Genomic DNA, 27,904 nt, shown 5'->3' with positions numbered 1-27,904 from the left:
TGCTTCTTTCACGTCACATCCCTGGACCACTCTGAAGGTGGAAAAAGTCGCCGGCCGACTCAGCCCGCCCCCTCTCCAGTCCTAGACTACCGGGCAGCCAAGCCCTTTGGCGCCCGGCGCCCCTGCCCATGCCACGCCCACTCCCCCGCTGCGGCCCCGCCTCTCAGCACGCGCAGCCGGCCGGCGCCCCGCCCCGCCCCCACGTGACAACCCCACCCTCCACGAGTGCTCCGATTGGCTCTGCGGCGGGAGGGGGCGGAGTCTACCAAAGTACAGTGTCCCAGACGCGGCTGCACTTTTCAAACCTCAACTGTAAGAAGCATCGGTCAGCGTCTGTGCGGTCGCCGCCGGGAGTCGCCGCCTCACCGGGGGCCTGGCTGACGGCGACCAGCCGCCGTAGGGGAAAGTGTGTGAGGTGAGAGCCCATGTAGCCACCGCCCCGTCGGAGGGCAGAGCCCGCGGAGCCGCGGCCGAGTGGCCGGAGGGGTGCGGGGGAGGGCCGGAACCGGCGTCCCGGAGTGTCGCGCGCAGGGTGCCGGAGCGCCTCCGCGGCGGCGTGTGGCCGCGGTCCTCCGTGTGGCTCCGGGGCTCGCGTGCTGAGGGCGCGCGGGGCGCCTTCACGTCGGGGCGGGTGGACGCGCCCCGGCCGGCAGCCCGGGAGAGACTTTGCGGCCATCCCGTGGGCCGCTGTCAGCCCCGGCGTGGGAGCCACAGCTGTTTCCGTGACTTTCCGCCTTTACTTTAAAGCGGTGGTGAAGCTCTCTGCGCTCCTTACCGGTCCTCAGACTTAGACAGCCGCATCCCGGACTCGGTTTGGACCTTTATCCTGGCCCGGCCTTACCGTGGGAAAAAGCTCTTCATCTCGCTTCCTTCCCCGGGATACAGATGAGTGCAGACAAAGTGGAAAGAAACTTCATGGCCATCTGGTGGCTGGTGGCTGTGGCTTGTGTTGAGACTAGAGGCGCGCTAGCTTAAGTTTCCAAGTTGAAATTAAGAACTACCTCTGAAAGCCTAGTCATTTCAATCATACTCAAACCTTAGGTCTGTGTATGACATTCACTGAATGCTTGGCTGACGTCATGTTTACATCCATGGCACCGATAACGCCGAACCTTGCCGGCAGGTTTGATACCGGGTGGACTTTTTAAGTTTTCAGGTCTAGGAGAGAGACTGTGCCTTGGACTGCAAGGTCTGCAGAGATAAGTAGGCAAGAGGAGGCATATGAAACATGGAATTTTGAACCCAAGGAACCCAGTTTTATTATGGAGAGATATAAGCTCTCTTTCTCATTGGTATACCGTTGTACAGTCTTCATAGTGAAATGCCCAAAAGTGGTTTTCAACAGTCTCATAAAAGTTGAATCGCATTGCTTTAAAATTGTGTGTATTTTTTAAGCTAGTCCATAGAAACAGTGACCAGGTTTTAGACCTGTCTTCTCTCTCAATCCTTTTCCTGATAATATTTTAATTTTTTTGATAGTTTTAATGTTTCACGTAACTAATTTTTTGAGATACACATACGTTTTAGGTAATTTTCTGGGATAAGGGTTTACTATTAAAGTATAGTTATGTATATGACAGTATGGTTAAGTTAGAAAAGTAACAGTCTGTAATTTCAAAATCTTTTTTGTATGTGGACAGAATAGGCATAGTTTTTTTGTTTTTTGTTTTTTTAAGAAATTAGGAGATGGCTCTGCTGGGAAAGGTACTTGCCACCCACCCAAAGGTCCTGATCCCCAGGCCCTACCTGGTGGAAAGGAAAAACTTACTTTCACAGCTTGTCCTTTGACCTTTCCACTTGTATGCAATAACAAAATTAAGAAAAAAAGAAATTACATTTTGGTTAAGGTAGAAGTGGCATTTAAGTAGAGTCTTCATAAATCAATGTAAATAACATCTATAGAAAATACAGGCATTTGATGACAGACACTTTTAATTTTATGTTTAAAGTTTATGCTTACAATGAACAGTTTATTGGTGTTAAGTGAACATGTAATCATGTTTTCTTTCTTTTTGGTTTCTGAGACAGGGTTTCTCTGTGTATTCTTGGCTGTGCTGTACTCACTGTGTAGACCAGGCTGGCCTTGAACTCACAGCGATTCACTTGCCTCTGCCTACAAAGTACTGGGATTAAAGGCGTGCACTACCATACTCATCTTATAAACGTGTTTTCAATGCTTTGTTCTATAGCCATGTGACAATTATAAGGCATGATTTGTGTTAAAATCTGTCAGTCTTAATGTTAAGACTCAATTTAAAATTCATAAATCAAGGAAATCAATGACAAATCCATTCACTTTCTTAATTTTCTTAAAAATGATATATTACAATGCATAGTTCATGTGTCTAAAATTCTTACTTCCTGCATCTTGACATTTGCTCTACTGTTGATATGCTTACCGGTTTTAAAGGATTTTTGTTTTTTGAGACAGTCTCACTATGTAGACTTGGTTGGCTTTGAGCTCAAGAGATCTGCCTGCCTCTACCTAAGGCTTGCACGACCATACCAGCTCAATTTTGATTATTTGCTTATTTATATGGAAGTGTTGGTGATTGAAGTTATGGTTGTGTGCATGCAAGGCTGGCACTCTTATGAACAGAGATATATATGCATAGGTTATATTTTCTATACCAGACTATTAGAAAAAGATACATTTTTGAGCTAGATTCAAAACAAAGAAATATTCTATTGAATTAAGTTACAAGTGCATATTTTTAAATGATTATTTTGTGATAAATGTTTCAACTTTGAGTGCATACTTTCTTGAGTTATTCTCTTCTCTTTACCCTTTCTCAAGCATTTAATTTATAGTTATTTTAAGCATGTAAATGAGCCCCTTTTTGAATATTTAATATATTTTGATTGATCACTTTGCTCTTGCCAACTAGTCCAAAAGAGGACATACTTTAAGCATTGAGAAATTTTAATGGTAAAATGTTCATTTTTTTAATCCTTTAAGGATTAGATTCCATTTTGCATTGTAATAGTTACTGAACAAACAGTAGTATTTCAGTGGTACTGTTAGTAAACAGTACGGTAACGTATTTTTACAACAGAAACCCGACTTTCCATCTGATGAGCGACAAGCTCTGTGTAGTTGTTGGCCCACCATTGTTTCCACTTCCTCACACCTCCTCATCCTACCTCACAATTACAGAGTTTATTTCTTTTCCTGAAGGTGGGAAGAGATGGTGTCAGGCTGGGGGTCCTTGCCTGGGACTGTAACCCTGCTGTAATTTGTACTCCAGTGGTTGGACTAGAGTCAGTTGGCTTCCTCTTGTGATTTTCAAGGGATTAAATTGTTGAATTATGATTGCTGTTCAGTATTTAAAAATATAACAGTGAGCGCTGTCAGTAGCACACCTAGAACATGAAGCTCATCCGTCCACACCAGGCCCTGGCTTGCCGAAACATTGTCTTCTTCAGCACAGCAGGAAGTTTGCATTTCTTATGGACGCTAGATAAGTGATAAGTGACCGTCCAGCGTCTCTCTCCTGCACACAGCTCAGTCTCGGTCTCGTTGGTGCTGTGTAGAGAGAGAAGGCGCTTCCCTGCCACAGTCATGAAGATCTGGATTTGCCAGTCTTTGCATAGGAAGGCATGGAACTTTCAGGGTGTCCTTAGCTAACGTAGATATTGACAGGAAAACAAGTGGTCAGCTGGTCTGCAACAGTTGGTAAACACAGGCTAAACGGGCTTTTTTGATCTTACATTGTAAAAGATGATAAAATTATTTTATTCACCTTTTAAAATCATGGGACAACCTTGTTTTGAACTGAAATTCTGTTAGAGAAATTTTAGATATTTATTTGGCCAACTACTGAAATAAGCCAAGACTGTGCTGAAAGCTTTGGCACTGTAGTTTCAAGGTGAATCTCAGTTCAGCTAATCCCTTAGATGTACCTAAAAAGGCAGTTTGCTGTGTTTTATCACATAGCATTTTGTGCAAACATTTTTTAGTTTACTAAGTACACCATGCTAAGTTGCTTAAGCTCAAGTAAAAGGCCACTGTCCTTTAGACACGGGATACTGTGGTCTCATGTTAAATTTTCAGGTGCAAGTGTTTGTCAGGAGTCCTGTTTGAGTCCTGAAGGAAAGGCATTTAAGTCGACCTGTGGGCTGTAGGCCAGGCTTTCTGAGGAAGAGCATGAATGAGAAGAGGCCGCTTACGGGAAGGTAGGAAAGATGTTTCAGGCAGAGAACTAAGGCAAAGAAGTGGAGATAAAATATGAGATTGAATCATGACAGGAAATGAAGCTAGTGCAGACCCGGCTTCCGGGTCTTTGAGTGTCATCCTACAAAGGATTTTAAGTTATAGTTTCTGGAGCTAATAAAGGAATCAAAGTAGGCAACTTACTTCTAAATGCTTCCATTATTGCATTCTGTAATTTCTGCCCTCATAAGCCCTTTTCATTTGATAACATTGAAATGAATATTGCAATGAATAACTATTAATGGAGCTGGTTAGAGATTTAGAAGGATGTTTATTTAGTGTTCATCATACTTGCTTTCTTCCTTCAGTTCAGTCAAGGCGCAGATCAAATCTAACATTTTGTTCTTTTCCTTCTTTCATTGGCCCATGTCTGAATTCTTACTGTAATTATTGTAATTGGAGTTTATGAAAAAAATTGGAGAAATTATGACACTATCCTAGTGTAAGATTAAAATCTTACTGTACCCTCTATTATGTCTTTCTGCCTTCTGGCCCTGTGTCTATAATTGTTTACAGACACAAATTTACTAAGGCCTTTGAGATTTTTGTATTGGCATAGTCTAATAAAATATTAAGTGATTTCAAACTGAGATATATTGGTATTTTGTGAATTTAGAGCAAGTTATATTCTTATTTAGAAGTGGCTGTAACTAAGAATTGTAGAAGAGAAATCTATAGATTGTTTATCAGAAGCAAGAGGATTTGGTGTTGCTAGGGCATACAAGGAGAGACAGAGCCTCATGTATCTTAAGTGACAGGCGACGCCTGTTTGTAAAGACTTTGGTGGACAGAGGTGACATTTGTGCTCCATTATATGCAAAACTGGCCAGAGGAGGAGAAAGGGGAAGATAGCTCCACCTACGACAGCTCCTGCAAGTGTAGTGAGCAGGTGAAAGCAAACAGTGATGCTGGGCCCTTAAACAGCTCCCGAGGCAGGTGTGTTAGCAGCAGCTGGTGTGTCTGAGGCCTGGCATCTTGAGTTGTAACATCAACACTCATTTTTGGATTTAAATGTAGCTGAAAAACTTGCAACTGCTTAACATGGTTTTGGCTATATCTATTGTCATACCTGTGCCATATTCATCCACTATAACGACTGTCAGTTAATGAGTGTTACGGAATTTGTTAGGATATGAAATTAATACATGCTAAAGCCCAGTTAGGAAAGCCCTTTAGGTCGGCTGATGAATAAGATCTGGTTTACACTATCATTATTCATTTCACTTAAAAAATGTTCCTTTTCTCTTCATATAACTAAATAACAGGCTTTGCCAAACTTAATTCTAACTAGTATACCTGTATATCACATTTTGGACTCTTTTGGGGGGTCCCAGAACAGATCTGGAATTTTTTTAATACTCACTGCATACCTACATATGTGTGTGTGTATATAATTATTCTTTGAAAAATGCATGCATGTATGCAATGTATCATGATCATATTCACTGCCCACTCTCTCCCTCCATCTTTCCTCAGAACTCCATGACATCTGCCTCCTAACTTCATGTCCTTAGTTATGTAATCTCATGGAGTCAGTGCCCTATGCACTAGTAAGGTCATTCACAGGAGGAATCCATCAGTGGCCACACACACCCTTGAAGACAAGGGCCCTCCCTCCTCCAATAGTCCTCAGCAAGGGGTGGGCTAGGGGCGGGGCCATGGGAGCTCCTCCTCTCTGTGCTGGAACTTTTTAAAAAGACAAATCTTTGTTTTAAGGATTTATTTTTATTTTATGTACATTGGTGTTCTGCCTGCTTGTATGTGTATGTGTGTGACAGTGTCAGATTCCCTGGAACTGGAGTGACAGACAGTTTGGTGAGCTGCCATGTGGGTGCTGGGAGTTGAACCCAGGTCCTTTGGAAGACCGACCAGTGCTTTTAACCACTGAGCCATCTCTCCAGCCCCATGCTGGAGCTTTTAAGGACTTGATCTCACACAGGTAACCCCTGTGGCTGTGAGCGGATGTGTGCAATGTCCATGTCTTGTCTAAGGACAGCATTTCACAGTGCTCCTCTCTGTCCTCCCGCTCTTATGTTCTCTTCGAAAATGTTCCCTGAGAAAAGTATTTTAAAGTTACTGACTTAACCATTCTATAGAGTTAAAACTAAGTTTATTAAAAAAATGTGAATTTTTTTTTTTTTTTTTTGAGACAGAGTTTCTCTGTGTAGCCTTGACTGTCCTAGATTCGCTTTGTAGACCAGGCTGATCTCAAACTCAGTGATCCGCCTGCCTCTGCCTCCCGAGTGCTGGGATTGCAGGCGTGCACCACCCCGCCCGGCCTAATATTTTCTATGTAACATTAAACAGTGTGTAATGATTTTTATTTTGTATATAGCCTGAAGTTGTACATGGCCTCTGCATGAGATCTGACCTATCATTTTGATAAACAGCACCATCAGCTATATGCAAATGCAAAGAAAAACCTGGCCAGTAATGGCTCTTGAATTTCAGGCAAAGTCAGTTCTTGCTGTGTAGGTTGACACCTTTGCATTTTTCTAGCCACATATTCACAGCCATTTTCTATCATAAGACTCTATTAGTTGTTTTATTGTATATTCATTATATATTCATAATATTTTTAGTTTAAAACAGTCACTCTCAGGAGCTGGCATGGCAGCAACAGCTGCCTTTATTGATTATTATTGACATAGTGCTTGAAGTTTACATAAACTGAAATAAGTTCTAATTACCATAATCCCTCCAAGGATGATGACTGCAAATATTTTGCTGTAATTTTCCAATCTTCTGTTGGCTCTCATGGTCTGCCTATAAATTTATCATATTGTTATAAACTCTATGTCTGTACTTTCATGCTGAGTTACAAAGTAACCTTGGGAAGTGCGAGTTTCTTGAGTGTTAATATGTTAGGCTTCAGCAAGGTTTGGGAGTGTTTTTAGACTTCTGAATCATGCTTAATTGAACATACATCTTTGATGCCATAAAAGGATCATGTTGCCTCTTAAAATTTCAGAGTAGGAATGCATATCTATAATGTGTTTAATGGTTCTAGTTTCTAGGAGAGGCAAACATCCTAGAACCTAAAATCTACATGAAGTAAGAATCAAGGCTCATGGACTTGTCTCTCTAGTTGTCATGTTCTCGTTGGTGAGGTGTTGGGAAGTTAGTCCAGTTTTATGAGTGGCTAGGCCTGTCCCTTCTGTGTGTAAAAATGAGAATATAAGTGTAATAATAAGTGTGGACTTTAAAGTGTAGGTACAACACTCTGAGATGCACAGATGGTGGAGAAAGGCTTACCTAACTGACTAAGTGTAGAAAGTGACATCGGCACTGATTTTTCAGACAATGAAATGCGGCCAGGGAACCAATGCCTTCGGAACTAAGAAGGTAAGGGAAGGCTAAGGGAGTGTCAGGTGTGGTGGCACAGGCCTGTAATCCTCGCACCCAAGGGAGAGGGTTAGAACCAGGTCAAGGGCAGCCTGGATTACACAGAGCTCTAGGAGCACTGCATACTTGAGACCCTTAAAAGGGAGAGCTGTTTACTTTGGCCATTCTGCCAGGGTTTTCACATGTCTTTTATGTGTTTTTACGCCCCCCCCCCCTTTATTATTATTTTTTATTTTTGGTTTTTCGAGACAGGGTCTCTCTGTGTAGCCTTGGCTGTCCTGGACTCACTTTGTAGACCAGGCTGGCCTGGAACTCACAGTGATCCACCTGCTTCTGCCTCCTGAGTGCTGGGATTGAAGACATGCACCACCATGCCTAGCCTTTTCCCTTTTCTTAATAAGAACACCAGTCATACTGGATTAGGGCCCTACCTTAATGGTCTCATTTTAACTTAGTCACCACCTTAAAAGCCCTTATCTGAAAAAGCAGTTACAGGGGTGAAGTACTGGGGGTTAATATTTCACTTACAGATACAAGAAGATGTAGTTTGGCCTATAATAGTAGCTGTTAGGATTTGAATATATTTTATCCTCCATTGTTGAATTCCCATTATGAGGTGTTTTCCCTTCTTAAGGCAAGGTTTTGTTGTATATTCTTGGCAGATCTCCTACTTACTGTATATTTTAGGCTGGCCTCAAACTCTTAGCAGTCCTGCCTTAAGCCTTCAGACTGCTTTAGCCTTCTGAGTGCTGGGATTGTAGGTGTATGTGCTGCCACACCCAGCCATTGTGAGGTATAAAAGGTGAGGCCATCAAATCTATGGCTAGAGCCACTGGGGAGTGATTAGGATTACATAAGCCCTTAGGGTAGAATCCCTGTGGCTTAGGAAAGGAGGCAAAGAAAGCAGGCGTGTGCACACACTCCTTGTCTCTTGCCCTGCGATGTTGTGATGTCTCTGGACTCTCCAGCAAGAAGGCCAGCATCACTGGACGCTCCTTGGCCTTGCACTTCCAGAACTGTAAGCCAAAACAAGCACATTTTCTTTATTAATAGCCTGCCTTGGGAATTTCAATATAGTAACAAAAACTAGACTGATACAACAGGGAACTTAAAACTGTATGTGTATGGCGTCATAGCTGTAATAAAGAGGTATGGAGTTCAGACCTGGAGCATTTCGGCTCCGTCTCCCCCAGGGCTCGCACTGTCAGACTCCTAGAGGTGTATCCCCAACTATCTGGGGAAGTGTTTTTCCCCAGGACCAAAGGCTACAGAGAAATAATTTACAGATTTGAAAATCAAACAAAATATACTACAGAAAACTACACTCCAGTTACACTGCCTGTTTGTTGAGAAGAACATAGTAGTTGGCATTTTAATGTAGCAAAAAAAAGGGGGGGTTTACTCTCAATCAGGAAGTTAGGAGGGGATGTTTCAACGGAAATAGTCTAGAGGGTTATTATAGGAGTCCTAGCTGAATAGTTCCTGATCTTTCATTAGGCAGATTGCCAGAGAGTCCACCATAATTACACAAATTTGGTCAATAGGAAATAGTAAGTTGCTATTAAAACTGGTTACATAAAGAACCCAAAGTTGCACACAGTTGAACTTCAGATCCGGACCAGCAAAATGATAGCGTTTTTGTGAATGCCGTGCTCAACACTGGGTCCTTTCTGCCAAGGGCAGAGCTCTTAAGGTCTAGGGGAGTCTCTGGGCTTAGTTGTGGAAAGTAGCCCATACACAAGCAAGTTCTACAGTTGTCTTTTGCAGGACAGTAATGTAACTCACAAAATGTGAATTTGCCACCAAGTTTGTTTGGCCATATGAAGTTAAGACAAATAGTCATTACCTTACTATATTAAGTTCCACAGGTGTGTAAAGCTGTATCTTCAAGAATGGTAGTTCACAATCAAATAAAAATGGCACCTCGTTCTATTTCTCTCCTATTTTTCACTGTTGTTATAGTAGTTTCATGTTTGAGTGAAGTCAGTAGCTTTGCTTAGGTGCATGGAGGACAGGACAGCAATCTGTGTGTCTGTGTGCTCCTGGCATCTTCTCCTGTGAGCGGAAGCAGCTCCTGAGCCTGGCGGTCGCTGAGCTGCCCTATCTAGTGCTATATTTGGAGCTGTGTAATGTCGTGCACATCCTGCCTGAGATAGTCTCTTTTTCTTCGTTATACTTAAGGTACCGTACATCCTCCCTCTTCCTGTCTCTCCTTTTCACTAGGTAAAATAAGTGTCTAGAGAAGCAGATTTGGCAGTTGCCAGCATGTCTCGGAGAAGATTCGATTGCCGAAGTGTCTCGGGCTTGCTAACTACAACGCCTCAAACACCGATGAAGATGGAGAATTTTCATAATCTCTATACACTTACATCGAAAGAACTCGGGAGGTAAGGACACTTTGATGTGTGTGCTGTCTAAATTCAGATCTCTCTCTCTCTCTCTCTCTCTCTCTCTCTCTCTCTCTCTCTCTCTCTCCTCTCTCTGGGTTTTTCAAGACAGAGTTTCTCTTTGTAAGAAACAGCCCTGGCTGTCCTGGACTCACTTTGTAGCCCAGACTGGCCTTGAACTCACAGAGATCCACCTGCCTTTGCCTCCTGAGTGCTGGGATTAAAGGCGTGTGCCACCACCTGGCTAAATTAGGGTTTCTTATTTGTGCTATAAAACTCACTTGGAACCATGATCAGTGATTAGAAAGAAAAGCCTTTCTTCTGTCCATTTGTATCACTGGCGACGCCCAATCCGCGTCCTGTCACATCATTGTTCTGACTTGAGCTACCTTTGCTCTGGATCAAAATTTGTGTGATGTTCTCAGTTGTGTTCTTTTCTTTTCTTTTGCCTTAGTTGAGAAGATAGATTAAATGTGTTCAAGTTGCCTTTTATTATAAAACATTTAGAAACTGCTCTGCACAGATACTTAGACAAAGACTTAAGTATTCTTACCTGTTTTTCTAGGTTACTATTTGGGTGAGTAACTTTATAAGATTATAATAGACATGCAAAATAATAGGTATGGGAGCTAACGAGAGCTTTTTTCCTTTAACTTTGTAGAGGACTTGCCTGCGACCTCTGTTAGCTTTAAATTGGCTACAGGTGAAGTGATGTCAGAAGGCACATGCGTGGATTGGAATTAGTTTGCATTTAAACATTTTAAAGCAAAAGCTCAGCATAGGGTCTGATTAAAACAGTCATATTGCTAGTGTCCCAGCATAGTGTCTTCGTGGAAAAGACTTCATTGCGTCTTCGAATTGCTTTGGGTTAATGACTCACATGATAAATATCGGTGCATTTAATTTTCAGTGTTGGCAATTAGAAATCTTATTTTTAAAATTTTCCATGGACTTTAAAATCTGGTCAAGCTTGTAACCATTCTTGGTGTGCATGGCTTACAGTGTGAGGCTGGGGTTCTGAGCTTGGTTTCTCAGGAAGGCTTGCATATTTTGTAATTTAGAAATATAATTCTAACGTGTTGAAAGCTACAAGTTATCTTTCTGTGTCAGCTAGGTTTAAAAATTAATTTTCAAATGTCAGTGTTTGAGAGTGTATTTCCCTTTAGCAACATGAAGGAAACTATATAATGTAAGTCTAAGTTCATTTTTCACTATTCTCAAAAAACTGCATTGTTCCTGTTTTTTAACATGTTAGCTAAGTTTTTTCCACCCCTCCCCCAGCTGAGCAGAGTTTCATCGGCCTTGTGGTTAGAAGGGTGAGGCAGATTCAGAAATAAACGTCAGCTTCCTCTGTGGCTCACCCTCCCCAGCACTTCGTAGTTCACTCTGTGTTCTAGAATGCTGACCTTTCACTGCTGGGAAATCCAGTCAGTCTTGCCCTTTGGAGGTGCACGTTGACTATTATTATTAAAGTTTTAAGCTTTCTTGGCTATTTCTCTTAAATTCGGTACAGGAACATATATTAAAGATTATTGCTAGACTTCTAATCTACAACTGGCATCTATTAAAAAGATACTTCTTTTTAATCCCTTTAAAGCCTCTGATAGGTATGGTAAAATATTTATCTTGTTTCACAGTATTCATATGAATATATGCATATGTAATCATATGTAAACATACCGGTGTAACTTTATCAACTTCTCAAATTTTTAAAAATGCAAATGTGGGCCAGGTGGTGGTTAGAGGCAGAGGCAGCGGCAGCGGCAGACCTCTGACTTAGAGATCAGCATGGTCCAGGATGGCCAGGGCTACATGGAGAAACCCTCTCTTGTAAAACAAAAACAAAACAACAACAAAAAGCAAATGTGGATTTTAAAACATAGCACAATGTGTGGTGTTATATAACTATAGAAATTCAGTGTTTGTTCAGAAGCACTACAGTGCTATTAGCTAAATATAAATTTTATAGACTGTTCACTGTCCTCATAAAGCTTTTTCTTAGCAGTGAATACTGTCAGAGGACCCCACCCCCCACCCCCCACCCCCACCCCTGCGCCATGACTTTTGGTCAACTTTATCCTGGATTCGTGGGTATCAATATAGCTTTAAAAAGTCTTAGGCCACCATGTGGTGGTGCATGCCTTTAATCCCAGCACTCAGGAGGCAGAGGTAGGAGGTGTTTCGAGGCCAGCCTAGTCTACAAAGCAAGTCTAGGACAGCCAGGGCTGTTACACAGAGAAACCCTGTCTCGAAGAAAGAAAGAAAGAAAGAAAGAAAGAAAGAAAGAAAGAAAGAAAGAAAGAAAGAGTGAGTCAGGAAGGCCTGAAATAGTGAGGTAAAAATAGATGAAACTTGTTAATCTCGTTACCTGTTTTTGAAGCAATTCTAGCTGATAGATACCATCAGATAAGTGGAGTGCAGTGACGTCACCACACACGGTGCATCTTTCAGATACGTAACGTCCTTGCCTTACTACCTTCTTTCCTAAATTTTATAAGGTGAGGTTTTTTCCTAAAACCCCAAATCTCTCTTCTGGTTTGAACAAGTTTTTGCTTCTCTATCTGAGTAAGAATTAGTGGTTGTTAAACTTAATAAGTAAATAAATCTATTTTAAGGGGAGAAATTATTCCATGGCTGTGAGACAAGAAGGTTAGAAATTTTTGCTACTTGACAGTAAAGGATCGGGTTTGTACATGCAACAGGATTAAGTTGAGGTATGTTTTAATAACTGTAGGCCTGAAATGGTAGCTTATGTACTTGATTTTTAATTATTTGCTACATGTTTTAGATGATTGACCCTGATTTTGAGGTAATTGGGAAGTAATGAGGAGGAATCTGTCATTCTGGTTATTGGGAGTAAGAAATAAAATCCAGTCAAGCAGGATGCACGCCTTTAATTCTAGCACTCAGGAGGCAGAGGCAGGCGGATCTCTGTGATTTTTAGGTCAGCCTGGTCTACAAAGTGAGTCCAGGATAGCCTAGGCTACACAGAGAAACCCTGTCTGAAAAAGCAGGAAAAAAAAATCCAGTCAAGCAATTTATTCTCCTAGCCCCCTACCCCCACACACGTTGTAGACATCATGTGGGGTAACCCACTGTTGGTTGACTGTCTGTGTTAGAAGTGTAGTTCCAACAGTAATTGCAGCAGTGAAATTGAAGGGCCACAGTTTCTGGAGATTTATTTGTACTTAAGTTAGTATTAGAAACCAGAGTGTGATTTATCCTTAGTTATTAAATTGGGATCTTTTAGACTGATGCCTAGAAGGTTTATGATCGGCTTTGATCTGCAAACCCTCTGGAATGGAATCATTCCTATTTAAGGGCATTTGCATTTTTGGGGGTAAGTAAATCAATAGCTTTTATTAGTTCTTAAAATAGTCCTTGCTTCAAAATAGCATCTTTACATCTTTGTAAAGCTAATGCTCACAATAATGCATGCATATACCAAGAGAAATAATCTTTCCACTTTTAGGTTTGGGTAAGCTGCTAAGTTCTTCTGTTAAAGAGATAAAAGCACATGTATTTTCCTCAAACGATAAACATGGTGTTACTTGGTGTGTTTCTACCAAACTGCTCATCACCCTGAATTTCTTAGTTGATCATAAAATGCCTTTGAATGCCCTCCACAGGGTATCCTTTAGATGTTTGTTAGAGCATCGCTGGGAGGCAAATGAAATTATCAGATACACTGAACATGCATTATACTGATAGTAAAAATAATAGTTTATCCTGATATGATAGTTAGTCATCTATATTTTATGTGGCAGCAGTGTAGATTTTTATAAAAGAACATACGGTATTTGAGTCAGCTTGTAGAGAAAAGAAAATTTCCTAATGGCACAGATACATGAAAGACTTCCCTTTAAGTTGGTGGTACGAAATTGTCCTTTTCTTTCTCTATAGAGGAAAATTTGCGGTGGTTAGACAATGTATATCAAAGTCAACTGGACAGGAGTATGCTGCCAAATTCCTGAAAAAGAGGAGAAGAGGGCAGGACTGCCGAGCAGAGATTCTGCATGAGATAGCCGTACTGGAGCTGGCCAGGTCCTGTCCCCATGTCATCAATCTTCATGAGGTCTACGAGAATGCAACTGAAATAATTTTGGTGTTAGAATAGTAAGTATGCGCTCCCATACATTTAAGGTGTTTATTTTAATTGGTGGAATGTGGTATGAAATGTCAGAGATAACAACAGCAGTATGACGAATTTTATAAAGATGCAGGTTGATAAAATCTTTATTTTAGTATGCATTACACATAGTTTATATTCATACATTGTGACAAGGCTAAATGTATACCCTCATACATATACTCCAAAACTAATGACAGCAGGTAACAGGAGATAACACAATGACTTGGGAATATAGTTGCAAGAATTTAATTCTAGACTAATGGTACATAAATTGAGGTTTTCTTCTAGAAAATAATGACACCTAAAATTGAAGTCATTTTTATGTTTTACTAATTTGTTCTACTAAAACATGTCCAAGGAAATAAGTGAAGTGGGCTTGCAGAAAGATGTGTACTACATTGTTACTCATTAAAAGTACAGATGATGTAAAAGTCAGTGTCAGCAATTAGCCAAAAGAGAGAAAGAAGTATCTCTTGTTAGTGAAAAACTGAAAACACTAAACTAGTCAGTAACTGAAGAAGTGGTATAAGCACAGGACTCTTTAGGTCGCCATGACTTGCTAACCTATAGACCAACATCTGATAGTTACAAGTTCTTGAAGATGGACAACATTTGAAAGGGATTAGTAAATTACTAGTGAGCTCACCTCCGGTCTTGATAGGCTCTAGTAAAGTTTTAGCATAAACTACAAAAGATAATTACTATTTTAGAGAAAATAATGCTACAAACTATATAGTAATTGTTTTTATCAGCCAATGAACATAATGCATTGGCCTTTGAATTTAAAATTTTATTTGTCCTATTTTGTTTGTATATGTGATGTGTGTGTGTGTGTGTGTGTGTGTGTGTTTGTGCGTGCGTGTGTGTAATGCACAAGCATGTGGAAGCCAGATACAGATTTTAGGTGTCTTCTCAGTTGCTTTTCACTTTATATACTGAGTCTGGGTCTTCCGCTGACCCTGGAGCTCACCCTGTTTGCCAGTCTGTCTGGCCTGCCGGCTCCTTAGATTCCTTGTTCCTACATCGTGTGTTAGGATTGAGAGCAGGCTGCCACATCTGCTTGGTACTCATAATGCGGTCTTCAAGCTCGCTTGGCAAGCCCATCACCTCCCCAGCTCCTATGAGTTTTGTTTCAGTATTTATACGGTAAGGAAGTGGACTTGGTGCTTTGTGCAAGGAAATGGATTTGGCTAAAATTGTGAGTGAAAGTGCTGGTGTTTAAAAAATTAACTGGCGTGTAGTTTACTGAACAATTAGTAGTATATGCATTTCTCAGAACAAGATACCATATGAAAATCTGTTATAGAAGCATCAGAGTAAGTTAGAATAGCAGGAAAGATGAGGACATTACCAATGCTGTTTCATTCTTCATACATTTTCTGATTGCTTTTGCTTTGTCAAAGTCTCTCCAGCTGCCTTTCCTCTACTTTCCTATAAACCATGGGGAAAGCAGTTAACATGAGAGTCAAGGAAATGCTAGGTGCGGGCGTGAATACAGGACATTGACTGTGTTAATTAGATCCTGTCTGGAGTTCATCTGAAGAGCCACAACAGAGCTCCTTGGAAACATGCTGTATCTTATGCATAGACTGTGTTCACAGTCTGGAAATGGATCCAGGTACCCTTCCCAGTGAATTAGTAAAGCTGGCTGATCTCACTCCCTCTGGCTGAAACATAACTAGCCCTCAACAAGTGCTTGAGTAGATTAGCACGTTTAAAGTGTTACTCTTAAAGTGACTAAGACACTTGACCGCTAAGATTGGGATTTACACGTGTCTGTCACTTTCAGGTGGCAGGATCACACTCGCCATTCTCATTTAATTCCAACAGTTTGGCCAGACAGATTTGATTTAACAAGGGCGCATACTTTTTACATGGTGAAAATAAAATAGTGGAGTGCTTTACTCTGATAACTTGGAACTTAAATTCCCACCTCCAGCCATCCATGCACTCATTTGTGCTTTACAAAATTTCAAACGTATGAAAACTTGGGAAATGAAACAACAGACATGCAGATCTTCTTTGCCCTCGTTCATCAGTTGTTGACATCTTGACATCTGCACTGAAGCATTTGAAGACTGCACGCCTGATTTCTCTTTTGCGGACTGCAGGCTGTGTTCGGAAGAATACGGTATTCGGCACACGCAGCACGAGTAACGTAAAGTCAGCATGCATTAAGTGCAGTCACTCTGTGGGCCACACTTAAATTTCTTTGTCTCCAAACGTTTCATAAGAACCTTTTTTTTTTTCAATAGAAGATCCAGACAAGATTCATATAGTTATATTTAGTTGTAAAGTCTCGTTAATCATTTTATTTTTTATGATATTGACTTTTGGGGGTGGTAAATATGATCACTTGTCATAGGAAATGTCATGTCATCCAGGCTGACAGCTTCCATCATGAGATTGTAACATGTTTGGTCAAGGCAGCATTGTCGACGATGATGTGCGTTTCTCAGTGTGTCACATCAGGTGGCATTAACGTCAGTTTCCCTTGGTAGTTAACTAAACTGATAACCTAGTGTGTGGCCCGCTCTTTGACATTTCTTTTCAGAAATGTCAGTAACCATTGAGATACTTGCATGCATTAATAGCTACAGTGGATGTCAGAAAACGGCTCTAATTCCTTTATTCGTTCGATGTTTACTAAGCTGGCGGTCTTCTGATGAATGGCTCCTTCCCTTTTCCCTCCCTATTTACTGTCACTGTGTGTTCATGTTTTGTTGAACTATTAAATAGAATTAATTAAATAACAACCCATTATGACCAAATTAGAGGTCCTAATCAGTTTCTTCCATCACTTTTCCTTCATAAATTTGTCCGGAATTTATCAAAGACTAAAATTTGTCAACTAGACTTTAAATCTCCATTCTGTGTCTTTCTGGTGTGACCGAGTTAATGTCTGCAGATTTCCTGGCTCTGTACACAAATATCTCATTGGATATTCCCTGGATGAAGCTGGTTAGTCAGCTGATGTGCTACCCTGGTTTGAATGGAGTGCTGTCCGTCAGTTCAGCATAAATCTGCTAATACCATACGTGGTAGCAAGCAACTAGGTTACCAGCACTTCCGCCCCCTTCTCTTTTCTTTTTTCTTTCTTTCTTTTTTTTTTTTCATTCTTTTAAACTGAAGTATGGCCCCACTTCGGCATATATTTAGAGAGTCATAGTATAATTACATAGTTAGGTTAGGTCCATTTGCCTCTGTTTATAGTCAGTCTTGGTACTTCATTTTTAAAAACTCTTTAAAAATCATTTCTAACCGTTAAAAAAGGCTTCTATTATTTAGAAGTCAAAGACATGTAAAAAGTGTGTGTGTGTGTGTGTGTGTGTGTGTGTGTGTGTAAATTGAACCCAGGACCTGTATCACTGTGCTGTATCACTGTGCAGTGTCTCCAGACCCAGATATGGCTAATTTCCAAAGGACTCCATTGTATGGTTTGCCGTTTTATTCGACCTATCATACACAGATAGAGCCTCAGGGTTAATTCCTTGCTGGCTCAAAAAATAAATGTGTGTCTAACTAACTGTATGCAATGTCTAACCCCCCATGATCATTTTAAAAGTACTGTTTTGAGTTAATGCATTTGCTAACTTAGTAAATACACATAAACTTTCTTTAGCAATTCATATGACTAGGAGTTCTGATAGTTCTATTGTGGTTTTGCATTTACTGTTTTGCCTCAATCTAAACTTTTTTCTTAGCCAAATTGTTTATTTTTGTAAATTAAGCTGAAGTTCTTGTAGTCATCTTGTAGCTTTTAAATAAGTTTTAGATCTTTTTATTTTTATCAAAATATATAGCACACATAAAAGTATTTTATTCCAATTATAATGTCTCTGTGACTATTTTAGTACTTTCTTTGATTATTTGAATTAATAAATCCTACTTTTCTAGAAGGTGGTATTGTTACATCTTCTTTTAAATTGAGGGGAGATTTTGAGACTAGTCCAGTCACTCCATGAAGTGAAAGCTTTGTCCATACTAAATGCCTGTGACTAAGAAAAACACCTTTGAAAATTAACCAAAGAGAGTGAGCATGCTTTCTAAATGGACATATGATATGATGTTTTTAATAATGCTGAATTTTGAGCAAACTAAGATTAATTATGGTGTGGACTTACTTTTTGAAGACTATAGGACAACGCTGTCCTTGAAATAGAATAGCTTGAAAGGGGAGCTTGCTTATAATTTAGGAGTGATGCATCTGCAATTATGAAGGATAGAAATAAGATTCCCTTTCTTGTTAGGAATTTACCAAGTTCCATCAATTAAATATGTCATTGTATAAGACCATTTTAAAATGTCAGTGGACAAGCTAATTTAGCAGCAGCCAGAAGGAACTTGGGCAGTCTTGATTTCTGTGACACCCTATGGCACCCTGCTGGCCTGGGTCTTGCTCTTCGTGATTTTCTCAGTTCATGGTGTATTCTGTGCTTTGCAAACTGCCTAGGAAACAAGTTTCTGAAAACCTAATGTGTCATCTCTTTATCGTCTTACTTTCTTAGAACTGTATTCGCAGTATTATAATTGCTAATCTTACCTTGGCACAATTGCAGGAATGTAGTTAGACCACTCTGTTTTTGAGAGGGATTTTTAGTTACAGTAAATAGTGTAACTAAAAAGGGAGGGCTGAAGGTGTATTGCCAGCCTACACCATGGACTCCCACTTCTTTCTCAGGAGACCCTGGGGAAGGGTGTGGAAGGTAAACAGTGATGCACAGGCAAAGTGGCCAGTCTATTAAATATCCATGCAGATAATTTTATTTCTTTTTCAGATTGCACTTTTCCTATCGTGCCTTCCTGTGCCTGGTCTTGCAGTTTACTAATATAAATGCAATAATGATATGAAACTTCCTACACTTAGACTGCCTTTATCATGATACCTTGAGTCAAACAATAATATTAGTTTCTCATGAATTTTCAGGTTTTGGATGAGTGGGGTGGTCCTGAAGTGGAAGTGTATGTCATTGGTACCTTCAGACATGTTTCTTACCAGCCGATACTTTTTCTGTGTGGTCATCAGCCAGATGTCAGCAGCCAACCCTCATGACCTTCCTTGTCATGCCATGCACAGATTAACCAGTGACATGGCAGCTACAGAGTAAAGCACTGGTGCCCGGAACTTAGCTTTGAGACTAGGACTCCTACATAACAGCATACTTCTTAGTCTTGTCAGCCACTGAGATGGTGTATAGAGACTGATGGTTATGTGGCTGTGTGATTTTTACTTAATGGGTATACAGTATTTAAAGGTCATTTTTAGGAAATGATTTTAAAAGGTTCCATTTGAATTTTCTTTCAGTGCGGCAGGTGGAGAAATTTTCAACCTGTGTTTACCTGAATTGGCTGAAATGATATCTGAAAGTGATGTTATCAGACTCATTAAACAAATACTTGAAGGAGTTTGTTATCTGCATCAAAATAACATTGTTCACCTTGATTTAAAGGTATGGTCATGTGATTTAAACTAACACTATTAGCGTTCCTTCTGTGTTCTTGGAAGGGCAGTGTTAGGCTGGTGTTGATAGAAACAGACTGGGCTGTGGCCCCCTAGACGTAGCAGGTGCTCTCTGCTTGAATCAGAGCACGTAGAATCTATCACCCTTACACGTAGCCCTGCAGTCATCCTGCACCCTCCTCCCTGAGGTGATGGCTGCTGGTTACTGTCAGGCACACGCTCTTTGCTGCTCATTCTGCTGCGCATCTCACTCATCTTTCTCTGAAGCGCCATGGCCTTCGCCTCTGCTCACTAGTTAGAGTCCTACTCTAGTCCCCAGAGCCGTGGCCGCTCGTGATGCTGTTGTCCAGTCTTGTCTCTCCTCCCCAGCGACTCACAGCCTTGAAGTCTGAAGGAACCTGTTTGATGTATTAAACAGTGGGCTCTGCTCTGCCTGTATAGTTTGCCTGCATGAGCCTTTGGGTTCCTCTGCCTATCACAGCCCAGGTCTAGCTCTGATTTCTAAATCTTTTTCCAACTGTGGACTCTACTTGAATCCATTTGAAAGCTCTGTAAATACTTTAAAATATACATTGTCCAGATATTTCTCCTATCCCTTAAAACAACAACAGTAGCAACAACAACATAAACCAAGCCCCATCTGCATTTGTTCTCCTGTGGAGGGGGAGGAAACTTTTACCTTGTAGCTTCCTTGCCATCTCCCCTGTAATCACATGGCTGGGGAAGAGGCAGCAGAGTTCATGCCAGGGTGATTATCTGTGATCAGCAACTTTTTGTCTTTGTCCTGATAAAGGCTAAGTGTATCACACAGCATCTCCAAGCACGTGAAGCCAGGATAGCCTATAGCTCTGGCTCTGTGTACTGCAGCCATGAAGCTGACAACAGAGTTTGCTCACCTCCTGTCGTAGTCTCTTGTAATTTAATGTTAAGCATGGCACTATCACCCAGTTAAGAAACTGTTGGGATTTTTTTGCACAAACTTTGAGCAGCACTTCTGCATTTATGGTGGGCTCTGATAAGGCCCTTGTCACAGTCTCTACACCTGCAACAATAAAGTCAAGTCAAGTAGTTCTAGGAGACATGGAGGATAGATACACACATCTTACTGTCTGAGCTATAAACCTTGGGACAGTCAGGCCTGGCTTGTTTAGAACCATCACACTGCACAGAACCACTTTCTACTGTGGACACGGCTATGCATGTTAATTCTTATGTACTTACTTGTGCCTGTGCGTGTGTTCGCCACTTGACCTTTTTGTGCGTAGAACTTGTGTCTTGCTTTTATTAATATATATTCCATATCTCACAATCAACCCAACATCTTAAAAACTGAAAGTCTTTCTTGACTGCTTTTTAAGCATGTTCTCGTTCTAATTGGGAATTTAGTGGATGTTGGGATGAGTATTCTAAGACATGTGTAAGAGTTAAGCAACACGCTCTACTCAGTTTACCTTCAGTCTAGGATGTGTGCCCTTCCATTATCTGTTGCTTATCACCATTTGTGTGTTCTATCTAGCCACAGAATATACTCTTGAGCAGTATATACCCACTTGGAGACATAAAAATTGTAGATTTTGGAATGTCTCGCAAAATTGGGAACGCCTGTGAGCTTCGGGAAATCATGGGAACACCTGAATACTTAGGTAAGAATTCCACTTCATTTTTTTATGCCATTTTGAAATGTATAAGGGTACCTCTTTAAAACTATATTTTATGACAGAGGTGTAGCTCCTGTGCTGGAGTGCTTGCTTAGTCCCATGTATTTTAGATTACGTAATACCACGATTCAAGATTCAAAAAGTTGAGTGCATTCAAATTTGGATATGACTCACTAGATGACTTATAGTGAGTACAGGAATGTGTAAGCATTTGGAACAACTCACAGGATATTGGCTAAGTGTAAAGTTATACTGCATGTTTATACTGGCTTTGTCCATCAAGAGAAAAGAAAAGCACAGAATGGAAATTAGTAGCAAATAGGCAAAAGACAGAGATGAGAGAAACAGAAGCAAGTGGTCCTGAGCCTGTGAGGCTGGCTGTAAATTCTGCCCTCACTTCTGCTTCTGTCTGGTCCTGGCTCCAAAGCTGTGCGCAGTGCACTCTTTGGTTTTGCAGGTGCCATTCGTTGTTTTTTTTTCTCTTGTTTTCAAATGTGAGGAGATTTATTAGGGCTGTAAAGAGATGATTCTGGTTTAAAGGATATCAAAGAAGATGATGAGTTAATCTAGGATAATGTACTAAACCAACAAATTTGATTTTGTGTACACAAGATTCATGAGATGTGTGAAATAGCATAGAAGTATCAAATGTTTTGAGATAGCTATAACTTTTTAAAACTTTGTGCTATTGTTTAAGTGGACATCTCTATTGAGAGGTTAAAGCTAAACAGAGCAGGTCCCATGAGCTAGACAGTTATCTCCCTGAAATGAACATTAGTAACTGTCGAATGCTGGAATGGGCTATAGTGTCCTAAACTACATAGGTGGAGTTAGTGATAATGTAACTTGCAGAAGTCTGAAGAAAGGTCCTGTGTAGCTTGGTGACATGGATGGCATATGGAATTCAAAGGTGTCAACCCTGAGAACACTAGAGCTGAGGAATGTCTTTCTGAGATTATAAAAGCACATTGAGAAACAGTAGTTCTCAGCTATAAATACTTTCTGGGGCTTTTCTGGTTGAAAATCCCCTGCAAGGTTTGGGAAGTATGGGCAATTTTTTTTTTTTCATTTTAGGAGGAAAGAAAAGAGACAAGTAGAAATTGCTTAGGGAATTGGGATTTGATAATTTAAGAATGTTTAATTTGTTTGAAAACCTTGGCAGTTGCAAGAAGCCTTGAGTGTTTTTCTACAATGTCATAAGAACATGATCCATTTTACCCTGAAAAGATAAGCTTACATGAAGCCAACAAAATACTATAGTAAAGCAATAAAACTGCAGTTGTAAAGACTGTGGCTCCTACCATTTCATTTCTTCATAATGCTTCTTCTGAGGTCACTGTCAATGCACCGACTCCTGAGTGCAGAGCTGCTATGCTCCCCCCGGGGGTCAGCAGGGACTAGGCCTGCGCTGGGTCCTGTGTGCAGAGTCGCCACGCTCCCCTCGGGGGTCAGCAGGGACTAGGCCCACTGCTCACTCCTTCATATAATTTTCAAATATTAGATGTCTTAGTGTCTAATCACAAAATAATTAAAATCTCACTAAGTTCCTATTGAGTTTTCATTACTCTGCCTTCCATAATCAAATCAAGTCCTAATTTAATGCAAGGTGATTGTTGTTTTAAAGTCTGCCTATGTTGAGTCTTAATTTTCTCTTTCAGCTCCAGAAATCCTCAACTATGATCCCATTACCACAGCAACAGATATGTGGTAAGAGGCTGTTGGTGATCTAAATACCATTTTAAATAGTTCTAATAGTAAAAGTAAAGCTTTCTTTTAAAATTTTTATTCAAAAGATACTGTTGAAAAATTTTTACCTACCTGTCTTTTTCAGTAAGCTCTTGAACAAGAGACACAGAAATAAAAACTCTCTTTTACTGATTACCTCAGTTGAGTAAGAGTGAGCCAGCCTATGTCAGTGACACACACGGTATAGTCAATTAAATGCTCAAGTCCAGGATGACACATCAGTCAAAGAATGAGGCTCCGTGTAGCTGTGAGTGAGGAAGAGCTTTGCTGAGCAGAATGGGGCCAGAGGCTCACAGAGGCTCAGGGCTATAGGTAGAGAACTGTGGGGCTTACAGCTTTCTCTGAGAGACCCTCACAGGGAGCAGCACAGGACTGCCACTAGCACTTCTGTTGCGACCACAGACCAGCTGACTTAGAAAGCCAGGTGAAGACTAGCCTAGTTGCCCTGGTTCTCTGAAACTAATGGGTTTGCAGTGGTATAAAAGTCTGGTGGCCGATCCACGGTAAAGCATGCCATGATGACTTGTTCTGGCTCCCAACCAATCCTGTTCTTAACATAGTTGCAGCCTTGAGAACTTTTTCCCACCCACCTTTGTGCTTTGTCCGACTTGCAGACTGTTAGCACAGAACTCTGATTATGTCACTCAGAGCATTATGGCCATCGGGCAGACCAACCAATGTCTGTACTGAAGGTTGGAGAGACTGTAGGGAAAATGGTATTTTCTGTGGACTATATTGGTGTTATACATGACATATATGTGGACTTCCTATTCTCTTTGTGAGGCAAATGGAAGTAACACAACTATTTTAGTTTTTATGGTGTAGTAATCTCTAGAAGCAGTTTAAGTCTTCTTTTAACTGTGCCAGGTATGAGGACAGGAATTTGTGGACTGTTAATTGTACTATCTATAAATATTGTTAATTTAATGTACATTTTAAGTTTCCTTCTCCATGTTTTTCAGGAATATTGGCATAATAACATATATGTTGTTAACTCATACATCGCCATTTGTAGGAGAAGATAATCAAGAAACATATCTGAATATTTCTCAAGTTAATGTAGATTACTCAGAAGAAGTTTTTTCATCAGTTTCACAACTGGCCACAGACTTCATTCAGAGCCTTCTAGTAAAGAATCCAGAGTAAGTAATGCATTGATTAAGTGCTGTTACAAACAAATAGCATGTGTCTGTTAAAGACACATTCTGCATGAAAATGCAAGTGATGCGTGTTTTATCCCTAGTTTGGAAACTATTGGGGGGATGATGTGAAAGTTGAAGGGAACTACTAGGCGAGTAGGTGGGTACAGGGAAGGGTGGGTAATCTAGCTCAGTAATAAAATTGCTATGTGCATGTGTAGTTATTTCAGTAAAGCCCATTGTGTAAAATTAAGAATGATAGGAAAATAAAATTACATTAAAATCTCAAGAAAGGTACATTCTAAAGTTATGTAAAATTAGTACACACACTGGTAAAGTATAAAGAGTGTAGATAGGAAAGAGCATTAAATAACAAATATGTAACTCTAAGCAAAAAAGCACACAACAGGAAGTTTAGAATGAAGGTGAGATTTGAGTTGATGCTTTCTCAACCAGGTTACTAGGATGGGACTTCAATGTGAATGATTTCTAGTTAAATAAGTCTGTTACGCAATAGGCATAGATTATTGATTCCCAAATCTTAAAGGATTACATGTTTACTCATGTGTGGGTTCATTTCATATATAAGAATGTTTAAATTTTGATTGCTTAAGAAAAGAAAGCCCAGCCAGGTGTGGTGGCTCACGCCTGTAATCCCAGCATTCAGGAGACAGGGATGGGCGGCTCTCTGAGTTCGAGGCCAGCCTGGACTACAAAGGGAGTCCAGAACAGCCAAGGCTACACAGAGAAACCCTGTCTCAAAAACTTTAAAGAAAAAGAAAGAAAGAAAAGATAAAGCCCAGAGCCATAGAGTGTTTTTCATCCTGGCATGTGGTATTTTTACTGAAGGAGAGACTTGTCCTCACTGCAAACCCATGACTCCTGACACATTGAGGCAAGGAGAGGCCGGCTCTTCTGTGAGAAGCCTGGCTTGTGTCTAGAGTGGCAGCCTGGGGCCAGTGGCCAGTGGCTGTGCTTTCCACACTTCTGTTCTTGGCAGTTAGTCTCCTGGAGGACTCAGTTTCTCTATCTGGAAGGAAAAAAATAGGTTTCTGAATGTTTTATTGGATTAATTTTAATCCAGACAACTCTTTCTCTTTAGAGAAACAACTCTCTTACTCTTTATGTAAAGAGTAATATTGTGGCTTCTGTTTATAAGCCATTTTTGTTTTCTTGAATAGTCTTTGCCTGTATTCTGAATTTTCTCCATTACTATCTTAATTCTAAAAAGACTATACACAAAAACAGAAGACTAGAAATATCTACCAAGTGATTGCTATTTAACCTTTGAGTTTATAGGTTTTCTCTTCTTTTAAATAACAGAAAGCAATTAGATAAATATCATTGAAGCTGTCTCTTCAATATTTAGCAGTTACTCTTTTAGAGCATAAACTAATGCAGCAAATAAATTATTGATTTATTGTTTCTCCAAGGGATTTCCAAATTGAAGGGACTGAACATAAAGCAAGTGTTTGCTGTTTAAAGGAATCTAAAAATCAAGTGCAGTCCGCATTGCTCCACAGGCAGCGGCAAGCACTCATGCTCATCGACTAATTTTTCTCCAAGTTGTGCTTCCAAGAAAAGGTTTATAGCAATAGCTTTTTGTTGTCTCACCCCAGACAGATGAGAATCCATGGGCTGAGCAGGAAGCTAAATGCTAGCGTTGTCCTCACCTGTGCGAGGCCCTTGGGATTGATCTCAGCATGGAACCTGCATAACAAAGATGAGAGAAGGAAGTCCTGAGTCCGAAAGCTGATCCTGAGTAGTGTACAAGCTAGGTTGCTTCCATAGTTGTCTGGAAGGTGCTGGTATTATTGCATATTAGAGGTAATTAGAAGAGCACCTACAACCATGTTTCAAAATACAAAAAACAAGCTCACAAATTGGAAATATCAAGTAAGTTTCTAGAAAGCATTTCCTAGGTGCTCATCAGAGCATTGTTTATAACAGCAAGGTTTTGGAGGCAGCGTATGTGTCTGGTCACACAGACTGTGGTAACCAGCAAGGAAAAGCGGTAAGGAGCTAAAGTGCCTTTTACTTCTGTGTTGATGTAGGCAGATGCTTAGGATTTATCTACTCTGAGTTACCACCTCACCCAGTCAGAGTGGCTGTCATCAAGAAATTTGACAGCCCATGTTAGAAACAATGTGGGGAAAGAGGAATTATTCACTGCTTGTGAGAGTGCAAATTAATACACTCATTATGGAAACCAACTTGTAGGTTTTCTAAAATTAAAAATAAATCATATGACCCAGGTATTTCACACCTGGACACAGACCCAGAAGAACTCTCCATCCTCCTTTAGAGCTATTTGTACATCCATGATTATTGGTGCTTTATGTACAATAACAAGGGGATAGACTTGATCTATATGTTCATCAATACATGAATAGGTAATGGAAATCTAGTACATACATAAAATGAAATATTATTCAGTTGTAAAGAAAAATTATGAAATTTGCAGGAAAATGGGTGAACTTGGAAAGTGTAACACCAAGCATAAGGTGCTTTAAAGTAGAAGAAAAGAAAAAAACATATGTTCTCCATCATATGTGAATCTTAGGTTGTAATGCATACATGCATATAGATGTAAATAGCTCAAAGTGTAGCTGTAGTATAAATTGAGAAAGGAGGCCACGACAGGGCAATATGAAGTGATGAGGAAGGATGGAGTGCAGGCCAAGGGACACGTGAGTCATGAAAGAGGATTTAGAGCTAATTGTCTATTTAAACTCTGTCACAGTTCATTTTCTGTCTTCTCTGTGTGAGAGTGTGTGTGTGGGTTTGTGTGTATAGTGGCAGGTAAGTGCACAAAACTGTAAGTGACAGTGACAGTCTAAAGCCCTCAGTGAAGCTCACTGCTTGAGACTGTCACTCTAGCCCACGGAAGTTCACTGAGATAGATGTGCAGTTTGTGACTGGGCAGTGTCTCTCTGAGTGGCTACTTAATCTAGCTGCGTGGTGCTTTTATTTGTGAGCTCATTACAGTAAAGTGGTTTTGTTTAATAAAAGTTAAATGGTTTATTATATCAGGGGTACAAAGAAAACAAATGAGTGCTCCTCCAAGAGTTCTAACTGCCCTCAGCAAATCCTGTTTCCTAAAGGTTCCACCACCTTCCAGCAATGCCACAGGCTGGTGACCATGTCTTTAGTGCAGGGCCCTTTGGGAGACATCCTGCATCCAGACTATCATGTGTAACACTGACAGCTTGAGAAAAACTGCCTCAAATGCAAATCTCGTGCCATCAGCGTTACCTGTTTCTTAGATTTCTTGTGATTATTAAATAATATATTAGAAGCATTTAAAATAGCCCCTGGCATTTTACACCTAGGCATTTACTATTAAAAGTTAGCTGTCTCTGCCATCCCTCTTGGACTGTGTGATGTGTGCTGTCGTTGTGGAGGATGTGCTCAGCTTGCCTCGAGCGCTCACCTTTCCCTTTCCGCTTTCTGCCAAGGAAAAGACCGACGGCAGAATCCTGCCTTTCCCATTCTTGGCTCCAGCAGTGGGACTTTGGAAGCTTGTTTCACCCTGAGGAAACTTCAGGTTGCTCTCAGATTCAGGATCATCCCCTCAGGCCCCCTGAAGATAAGCCCCCCAAGTCCTGTAATGGCATCTGCGGCGACCGCGAGGACAAGGAGAACCTCCCCGAGGATGGCAGCACGGTCTCCAAGAGGTTCCGTTTCGACGACTCCTTGCCCAGCCCTCACGAACTTGTTCCAGACTTGCTGTGTTAGCACTTTTCTCTGCCTCACTGGACTGACTTGGAAATCTGGAATCTTCTCTGGTGTGAGACTGAGTTTTTAGCTTCATATGTAAATG

The 27,904-nt window shown here is 40.6% G+C and overlaps 1 protein-coding gene across 1 annotated transcript; it reads left to right on the top strand.

The window, feature by feature from the left end:
• Positions 1-267: 267 nt before the first annotated feature.
• Stk17b (serine/threonine kinase 17b) lies at positions 268-27,904 on the top strand. Its single transcript, XM_051153820.1, has 8 exons — positions 268-415; positions 9,782-9,945; positions 13,849-14,061; positions 19,383-19,527; positions 21,055-21,181; positions 22,855-22,903; positions 23,905-24,084; positions 27,540-27,904. The coding sequence occupies exons 2-8, from the start codon at positions 9,824-9,826 to the stop codon at positions 27,817-27,819; spliced, it is 1,116 nt and encodes a 371-aa protein (XP_051009777.1). The 5' UTR covers positions 268-415; positions 9,782-9,823; the 3' UTR covers positions 27,820-27,904.

The sequence above is a fragment of the Acomys russatus genome, chromosome 12, assembly GCF_903995435.1.
Source record: "Acomys russatus chromosome 12, mAcoRus1.1, whole genome shotgun sequence".
In the NCBI taxonomy this organism is placed as follows: Eukaryota; Metazoa; Chordata; class Mammalia; order Rodentia; family Muridae; genus Acomys; species Acomys russatus.
The sequence above is the reverse complement of the archived record's forward strand: the minus strand, read 5'-3'. Positions and strand labels throughout refer to the sequence as shown.

Bases quoted from the DNA above. Each gene is read 5' to 3' on its own strand.
- Stk17b (XM_051153820.1), top strand. From the start codon at position 9,824: ATGTCTCGGAGAAGATTCGATTGCCGAAGTGTCTCGGGCTTGCTAACT. The intron at 14,062-19,382 runs GTAAGTATGCGC...ATTTTCTTTCAG, and splicing joins ATAATTTTGGTGTTAGAATA to TGCGGCAGGTGGAGAAATTT. The intron at 19,528-21,054 runs GTATGGTCATGT...TGTTCTATCTAG, and splicing joins TTGTTCACCTTGATTTAAAG to CCACAGAATATACTCTTGAG.